At 37.3% G+C, this 9,602-nt stretch overlaps 1 protein-coding gene across 1 annotated transcript in view; it reads left to right on the top strand.

The window, feature by feature from the left end:
• Positions 1-9,596, top strand: part of ilk (integrin-linked kinase) — an 18,810-nt gene extending 9,214 nt beyond the window's left edge. Inside the window, exons 3-12 of the mRNA XM_016481433.1 lie at positions 1,872-2,037; positions 2,253-2,348; positions 3,084-3,180; positions 3,329-3,412; positions 3,581-3,666; positions 3,754-3,863; positions 4,428-4,434; positions 7,555-7,654; positions 8,058-8,188; positions 9,443-9,596. Of these exons, the coding sequence (XP_016336919.1) occupies positions 1,872-2,037; positions 2,253-2,348; positions 3,084-3,180; positions 3,329-3,412; positions 3,581-3,666; positions 3,754-3,863; positions 4,428-4,434; positions 7,555-7,654; positions 8,058-8,188; positions 9,443-9,592 (1,027 nt within the window). The 3' untranslated portion in view covers positions 9,593-9,596. The remainder of the gene's footprint in view (positions 1-1,871; positions 2,038-2,252; positions 2,349-3,083; positions 3,181-3,328; positions 3,413-3,580; positions 3,667-3,753; positions 3,864-4,427; positions 4,435-7,554; positions 7,655-8,057; positions 8,189-9,442) is intronic.
• Positions 9,597-9,602: the final 6 nt, after the last annotated feature.

Raw genomic sequence — 9,602 nt, 5'->3', positions numbered from 1 at the left:
TTTCTTTCTTTCTTTCTTTTTCTTTCTTTCTTTCTTTCTTTCTTTCTTTCTTTCTTTCTTTCTTCCTTTCTTCCTTCCTTCCTTCCTTCCTTCCTTCCTTCCTTCCTTCCTTCCTTCCATCCTTCCTTCCTTCCTTCCTTCCTTCCATCCATCCATCTTCCTTTTCTGCACTTTCTTTCCTTCCTTTTTACTTTCTTTTTATGTTTTTTTCCCTCTTCCTTTTCAGATAATTTTGCAACTTTATTCATGTCTTTCCCATGTTTCTTCCTGTTACTCTTCCTTTCTTTGCTTATTATTTATTTGTCCTTTCTTTCTTTCTTTCCTGCTTCATTCCATCCATCTTCTTTCTTTCTTTCTTCCTTTCTTCCTTCCTTTTTTTCTCTCTTCCTTTTTTCTCTCTTTCTCTCCTCCTCCTTTTCTTACCTCCTTTCTTTCCCGCTTCCATTTTTTTCCTGCGAGCTGTCCACGGTTTTTCCTTTTCTGCATCCTATACTCCATTTTTCCCACTATTTATTTCCCACTTTCTTCCTTTTTTCCAAATTTTGTTTCCCTCTTCCTTTCTAGCTTCCTGTCTTTCCCAGTTTCTTCCTTTTAAGTTTGTTTTCTTTGCCGCTTTCTTTCCTAATTTGTTCGTCGCTTTCCTTGCCTTGATTGCTTGCATTCTTGCGTTTTTCCCCTCCTTCCTTCCTTCCTTGAAATGTGCAGTTTAGCCAGAAATAAATAACATTCCGGAATTCCCATTGGGAAGCTCAGGACTCACTGTCTAATTTGATTTCATTTATTTGATTCCGTTTTTTTGTCTTAATATTTTGTTTGTTGTTTTTGTCTTTAACCCCTTCAGTTGTGACCAAGCCACCATTTGACTCGGTGTGTGTGTGTGATAGAGTGTGTGTATGTGTGTGGTCTGGTCTGTTCCGGCAGGACCTTGTGAGTAGTTTCAGCAGCTACCCTAAGTTTAGCCACACTACTGGCCTGATTATTTACCCAGAGACTTCCTACTGTACTGCACACTCCCAGCCCTTCAACAAACACTTCATTATTGAAGACAAAAGCTTACAAGTAATTACTTTGGGGATGAGCACGAGCACCAGCTGCAGATATTACCTTCGTTTATTTATAACACTCTCAGCAGTTGCGTTCAGTGGTTTAATAGTAAAACCCCCATGTGGTTCATTCACATGTGCTCTCAGTAGCAGCACTAATGCACAGGCTCTGATCTGATCATAGTGTTGTTATTGTAACTTTAGGGTCACCGCTGATCTGAAGTACTGTAAGTGTGAGTTTTACTGCGGTTTTGAAAAGGAAATAGGAAGGCCTGAGAACGGATCTCAGACTCAAACAGAGGGGGGTAGGAGGATATACATAATCTGGAGGAAAGGGCCAGTTAACGGCTGTTTATATTTAACTGGCTGGAGACAGACAGCTGAGAGCGGGATCACTAGCCTGACTGGAGATAGTTTACCGCCAACCACTGCGTCAAAAAAATGTGCCTTGATTTAAAGGGACAGTCCACCAAAAAAAACTAACAAAAATAGCTTCTGTCATTATTTCCAAACAAGTATGCACTATAAAAATATTCATGACTAAATTTAGGATTAATACAATTGAATTGCATATGAAATTTCCATCTTGTTTGAAGTTGAAGCTTGAATGAACTTGTCATTGTTTCCAAACATGTATGCAAATAAATAAATAAAAATTACATTTAAATTAAATTAAATTAAAAAATAAAATGAATTTAGGCCTTAAATTAAATGTTTTTTTATTTATGAATTAAAAAAAAATATATGAATACTTAATTTTTTTAATAAGTATTCATGTGATAATTATGACTGTCTCTAAATATGCTGGCGTGTGTTTGTTTCTTGCAGGGATGATCACGGGTTTAGTCCGTTGCACTGGGCGTGCCGTGAGGGTCGTTCAGGTGTCGTGGACATGCTCATCATGAGAGGGGCACGCATCAATGTCATGAACCGCGGCGACGACACACCCCTGCACCTGGCTGCGAGTCACGGCCACCGTGACATTCTGGCCAAGGTGTGAACAGATCATAGCGGATAAACGCTCACAAACACACACACAACTGCAAACAGCAGTTATAAATACTCGCACACACAAACTTTAAACACTCAAGAAGGAATAAGGAACTGACAATGTCTATTTTTATACCTTTTAATTCTAAAAAACTGATTTTGAATGGATGTTTTTGTTTGCTGTTTTGGATACTAAATGTTGTGGTTTGTGTTGTCTAGCTGATCCAGTGTAAAGCAGATACCAATGCGGCAAACGAGCACGGCAACACCCCTCTCCATTACGCCTGCTTCTGGGCCCACGACCTGGTGGCAGAGGTTAGTTTGAAGCGCCCTCTGCTGGGAAAAATGAGAAATTCTGGATTGTGTGAACGCTGTTTTCCATGCAGTTATAATATAATGAATGGGGACTAGAGCTTCCAAACACCATAACATTATCATATCGTGCAGTATATTTTTCTAAAGTCTTCTGAATCTATATGATAGTGTTGTGTGGGGAAAATACATAAATTGATTTTCTTTCTGTGCAGCAGAGATATTTTACCAAATGTCTTTACTGTAAACAAAAGATTGAATTTTGGTCTGTTCCTCACATAAAGCTTTAGTACATTATCAGAAGCCTTGGAATATAGCACAAGTCTTATTAATCACTTCCATGTCATTTTCATTTACATCATTTTTGAAGCTCCGTAGTTCCAGTTAATTTTTATTGCATCGATAACTGTGTTGTCATTATTAACTAAGAATAAAACTATTAAAATTGCTGAAATAACAAAATAAAATACAAATATTAGATCAAAAAATCATGCAAAGTCACATTACTTTTTTTGATGCGCATGGTGGAATTTATACGGTAAATGTGTTTCCATCGTTGTTTATGCGCATTTTTTCTTATTGGCAAAAAGTTTATCCTACTCAACTGTGCGCATACGTTTTTTTATGTGCATTTTTAGAATTTATGCGCATCTTGGCATTACCATCCAGCATAAAAATAGGTGGATGGAAACATAGCTGATGTCATTTTAATCATACCAGATATGTTATTCTCTCCAGGATCTGGTCAATAATGGTGCTCAGGTGAGCATCTGCAACAAGTATGGAGAAACTCCACTGGACAAGGCCAAACCACAGCTTGCCGCAAATCTGAAAGGTAAACTCTCTTCTTTAATAATGTAGCAAATGTGACGTCAGAAGAATATTTGTTGGAAAGGCTGTTTGTTAACATTGTGAAGCCTCAAAGATCTGTTTCTGTTATATGTTCCATCGGCCCTAATAATTCTGTTGTGTTTATGAATCAGAGCTGGCGGAGAAACAGGGACAAAGCCTGACCAAAGTTCCTTTCAAGGACACTTTCTGGAAGGGAACCACTCGAACGAGACCACGTAAGCACCCTCAGAACATCTGATTCTCATTTAAATTCATAACGTAGATGCTTTGGCAAACAAGCATTTGATTGTAATTCAGCATAACTGTAGATTGCCTTATAAAATTATATGAATTATCCACAACCGAGGTTTGATTGTTGTATATTTTTCCCATGATGCCTTCAGGTAACGGCACACTAAACAAACAAGCTGGAATAGATTATAAGCAGCTCTCCATGCTGGCCAAGATCAACGAGAACCACTCTGGGGAGGTGAGCTCATTTACCAAACCACAATAGCTACCCATGTCTCAGAGCGTTTATGGAAGCACTGATGTCTCTGCTCTCTCTCTCTGGCAGCTGTGGCAAGGCCGCTGGCAGGGCACAGAGATTGTGGTCAAGATGCTTCATGTGCGGGATTGGACTACAAGAAAGAGCCGTGACTTTAATGAGGAGTACCCTAAACTAAGGTGATGAACCTCCAGTCCAGTGTGCCCAGAATACACAGATTAAAGGGGCAGTTTGCCCAAAAATGAATGCTGTTATCGTGTATTCACCTCACGTCGTTCCAAATCAGGGTTATTATAGTTAAATAGTTTAGTTTAGTTCATTTATTTACCAGGGACCATGCATTTTTAATATTTAATAATTGTGCAATGATGATAACTCCTTGACTTCTTAGATAAAAATGACACAGCTTGTTTATAAATACTATATAATGGTTTTAACGTGGTTATACTTGTTTGGGACACACTTGTAGCACAATAGGATAAATGTGGGAGAATTATTGTATGCATAAAGTGCACAGGTATAGGTAATTGGTACCTAATATTCCTGTAGATTATCAAGCTTTCTCTAGCACTTCCATAATCATACCAAAATATTTAAAATGCTCAACAATATTTATTACCTCTCTTTTGACTAAAATATCTGGACAACGCTCATCAACTCTCTTAATCGAAAAATACATTCCCACAGTTTTACTCATTAAGAATAAGGCAAGAGTGACATAGCCAATCTGAAACTTTGTTTAGTCCAGCAGTAAGTTTGATAGCAGCTTGTTTTTTGTCTTAGCATAAGTATAAACAACTGTATCATCTGCATACATCTGAACCTGGACCTCTGGACAAACTGTAGGCAGATCATTAATATATAGACTAAACAAAATTGGTCCAAGAATCGATCCTTGTGGGACTCCAATTAGGGCTGGACAATAATTCAATATCAATATGTATCGCGATATAATTTTTTTCAATAATGGTGATATGATTTCCAATATTTCGATATACATTACCAGAGTTTCCCATACGTTGATTTATTTGTGGCGTTTGACTTCGTCGGATAAACATGAGCACTGCACGTTTCAAAATCATAACATGGCGCGGGTGTTTTATATGAATGTATCTCTGAAGGAAACCGACTGTATTCAGAAAAATTTAGATGGCATTTTCATTTGATCTGATAAAGTAGCGGTCATGAGCGGAGCTGCTTTGATTACAGCCATTACTGGGGAAACCGCTAGTTCTATCACTCTAAAAGCGCCTCCTGTTGGCAGAGAATGAGTTTGCATTTTCAATAAGCCCGTCTCCAGCAACATTTCCAGTTTTTGTTGTTGTTCAATTTTTTTGTTTTCTGCAGTGACTCTGAGCACTTTTCATACCCTTTTTTCTGGCTGAAGCACATTTGTTTCAATCTATAAGAATAATCAGCCTACACTACCAGTCAAAAGTTTTTGAACAGTAAGTCATACATAGCTAAATTTTCAGCATCATTACTCCAGTCTTCAGTGTCACATGATCCTTCAGAAATCATTCTAATATGCTGATTTGCTGATTATCAATATTTAAAACAGTTGAGTAAATTTTTTTTTTCAGGATTCTTTTGTGAATAGAAAGATCCAAAGATCAGGATTTATCTGAAATGAAAAGCTTTTGTAACATTATACACTATTCCATTCAGTATAATTTTTATTATTTTTTTGGGAAAAGAAATTATAGAAATTAATACTTTTATTTAGAAAGTATGCTTAAAATTGATCAAAAGTGATGATAAAGGCATTTATAATGTTACAAAATAATTCTATTTCAGATAAATAGTGTTCATATCGATATCAGAATTATATTGTATTGACCGAAATTAAGAAATATATTGTGATATAAATTTTGGCCATATCGTCCAGCCCTAACTCCAGTATTACAGTCAAGAAATGGTGAGCATGCATCAATAATTCTTCTACATTGTTTCCTTAAATTTAAGTATGATTCCATCCGTGTTAACGTATTAGTAGAAAAATTAAACTGACAATTTAGATAAAAGAATATTATGATTAACGGCATCAAAAGCCTTTTTAAAATCAAGGAAGACAGCACCAACAACACCTCCCCTATCAAGACTGGATTTAATTTGTTCAACAAAATAACAGTTTTCTGTCTCTGTATAGTGATGTGCCCTAAATCAAGACTGAACTTATTAACTTAATGTATTTCAGCTAGCTGTATAAGAAACCTTTCTCATTTTCATTTTAACTTGATGTACTGAAAAAAAAACATTAAAATCTATAGACGTATATAAAAAAAACTAATAAAAGTGACTCAAGTTAACTAAAATGGAAATAAAAATGGAAAATATAAAGATGAAAATTAATTAAAAATAGTAATAAAAACTATAATAGTAGTTTTGTTTAATTACACTGATACTAAAATAACACTGTTCCAAATCTGTATGGCTTACTATCTTCTGTGAAACAAAAGGAGAAATTTGAAGAAGGCCCTAGTCACACATGAATGGAGACTGAAGCTTTCAAGCTTCAAAAAGGACATAAAAGCATCATAAAAAAAATCCATATGACTTGTGAGCTATATTCATAGTCTTCTGGAGTCATATAATAGCTTTGTGTGACGATACACAATTTAAGTCACCATTGACTGATAATCTTCTGCAACTGTATAATACATTTTTCGAGCCCGAAAGGGGAACAGAGTCGTGTGACAGACACAGTGATGAAGCTGGTCTCTCTCTCTCTCTCACACACACGCGCACGCATGCACACACGCACACACACACGATGCGCAAAACTCCGCATTTGAACAGTCAATAGCAAATACTTAAACTAATAACAAAACAGTAGCTGATTCAGAAGCGCCAGATTGTCATAGCAAAGTCAGAATTACCTCCTCTCCTAGGTTCACGAAATGGTCGTCCATAAAATGCATTGCTGTTCTGTTGTAAGTAATCTTAAAGATTCCTAAATGCATCTACTTTCGGAAGGCCAAATAAAGTGCTTTTGCTTTCGCCTAGAAACACACAGCGTCTCCCTGACATGGCTGCTTCAACACTAACTGCGGTTACTGAAACCACGCCTTCTTTCTTTGCGTGCACATTTGGGCAGCATTATGCTAATATTTCCACATAGTGAGGTAGATATGTGGGGGCGTGTTTGAACGAGCCGTTTTAGGGGGGCGTGGCAGAGTCTTAACTTTGATAAAGAATATCTCTTTGGTTTTGAGACTTTAGTCTTTGCAACTTCAGGGATCTTATCTATGCACAATCAGCTTGTAACACTCCAAAGAGAAAGGAAAACTTGAAATCGCATCATATGACCCCTTTAAGATGTGTAGTTACAAGCTGAGCACTAGATTCATTTCCACACAATTTAGATACTCAGGGTTAACCGGTGATTGCGAAATACACTTTCACTGTTTGTTTATTTGCTGTCATGGTATGTGGAACTGATTCAGTGAAACTTGCACTCCAGAAATGTAGTCTCGGTAGATGGACCACTATGAACAGGAACTTTTATAAATGGTCTCAGTTCTCTGTGAAGTATCTGTGCATCCCACCACAAGTTCAGAGTTTCACATTGTGAAGTAATGCAGTGAAAGTACATTCTTTGGTAGTGGATTTCTCAATGCCTCTTAAGATTTTGGAGTAACAAACAACAGTGGTCTGTAATGTCCTTATGGAATGTCAGTAAGTATCAGTTTAAAGCACAATAGTAAAGCCAAGCCTCAACCAAACAACTTCTCTAACTACTAATAGCTGTACTGGTCACATTACTCACAATCAACTGTCTGAGGCAGCAAAAACCTGAGCTTACCCTAACTGACTGTTTCATGCTCACACATCCTAATGAATCTGTTCTCATTGATTCATTGACATCAGATTGATGAAGACATGACGGCCAGGATAAGCATGGCAGATGTTAAGTTCTCCTTTCAGTGTCCTGGCAGGATGTACTCTCCTGCATGGGTGGCACCTGAAGGTACTGTTCCTTTCTTCATTCACTGAATTCTTAATTTCAAACTTCTCAAGAAGATTTAATTTTTTCCACTTTATTTGTCTAAGATATGGTCACATTAGCGAAATTTCTACAAATTGTCTCAGGCAAAAAAGTTTCAGTGTCTATTATCAGTAGTGAACCAATATATGAAGCACAGCTCACACAAAAGTCACATTCAAACCAAGCAGCTTTCTGTTGGGCAATGCAGCAAATCTGCATGACCAGTGTGAACCCATTGTGAAATCTGCATGGAGAAATCTTTCTTCACAGTTGCGTGAATTCCTTTTGAAATGACTGGATTTTACCTGCAGAAATTTGCAGAACAGTGGTAGATGTGACCGCACCTTAAATTTTGATTCACTGATATCTTATCATCTCTTCTCAGCCCTGCAGAAGAAGCCAGAGGAGATTAACCGGCGCTCTGCAGACATGTGGAGTTTTGCAGTGTTGCTCTGGGAGCTTGTCACCAGAGAGGTGCCCTTCGCTGACCTCTCAAACATGGAAATTGGCATGAAGGTGAGATGATTCTATGACTTTGGAAAGCAAGAGCTGAACCAAAAATTGAGGGGTGCTTGGGGTAAAAATGCAGCCAAAATAAACAAAAATGCCCCCCAAATGCAAGATATGGTGAAAAAAATGCCTCCGCACAGTTAAACTAAAAGTAATACGACTATTGCCATTCTTGTGAGAGCGCTGAACTCATGTGAACTTGCAGTTACCTCATTGAGCACTTCAGCCATAGGGAACATTCTTTGCATGTAATGAATTCCTTTAACCAACATTACTAATCATCATTACAACATTAAGGGCAGTAATTGACAATTTTTTTAATAATATTTCAGCCTTTCACTACTATTCTGATTGACTGAGTGATTGACATTGATTGATTGATTGAAATATTTGACAAAGGTTAAAATGCACCAGGAAATCACTTTTAGGGGGCAAATTCTGACCCTTAAAGTAATAGTTCACCCAAAATTAAAATTTGTTGAAAACATATTAACCCTCGATGCATCCAAGATGTAGATGAGTTTGTTTCTTCATTGGAACAGACTTGGATAAATTTAGCATTATATCACTTGCTCACCAGTGGGTCCTCTGCAGTGAATGGGTGCTGTCAGAATGAGAGTCCAAACAGCTGATAAAAACATCAAAATAATCCTCAAGTAATCCACATGACTCCAGTCCATCAGTTAATGTCTTCTGAAGGGAAAAGCTGCATGTTTGTAAGAAACAAAACCACTGAGACGTTTTTCCACTTCAAATGAGTCAATAATATTGTTTTCTCCAGTGAAAAAGTGGCCTCGTCTGAATCAGGAGAGAAATATGATCAAACGCTATCTAGAAGTGAAAAGAGTCAAAAACATTTCTAAACAAAGGTAAAAAAATATGTGCATTTTGATGTGAGATGATAACAGGGGATAGACTATTTTTACTAGAGGAAGTGTTTTTATTGATTATGGACTATTTTGGCAAGAAATTACAAAGAAATGCTTTAATTATGAATTTGTTTTAAACATGCAGCTTTTCAGTTTGTAAGACATTAATTGATGGACTGGAGTCATGTAGATTACTTGTAGATTATTATGACATTTTTATCAGCTGTTTGGGCTCTCATTCTGACGGCACCCATTCACTGCAGAGGATCCATTGGCGAGCAAGTGATGTAATGCTAAATTTCTCCAAATTTGTTCAGATAAAGAAACAAACTCATTCCTTTCTTGGAAAAAAATAATTTCTGACCCTGGCTATTCCTTCTCTCTTCATTAGGTGGCACTAGAGGGACTGCGGCCAACCATCCCACCGGGCATTTCCCCCCACATCTGCAAGCTAATGAAAATCTGCATGAACGAGGATCCTGCCAAGAGGCCCAAATTCGACATGATCGTGCCCATCCTAGAGAAGATGCAAGACAAATGAAACAGCCCTG

Source organism: Sinocyclocheilus anshuiensis, unplaced genomic scaffold (genome assembly GCF_001515605.1).
Source record: "Sinocyclocheilus anshuiensis isolate Anshui unplaced genomic scaffold, SAMN03320099.WGS_v1.1 scaffold741, whole genome shotgun sequence".
Lineage (NCBI taxonomy): Eukaryota > Metazoa > Chordata > Actinopteri > Cypriniformes > Cyprinidae > Sinocyclocheilus > Sinocyclocheilus anshuiensis.
Note: the sequence above shows the minus strand (reverse complement) of the source record. Positions and strands in the feature narration are given on the sequence as shown.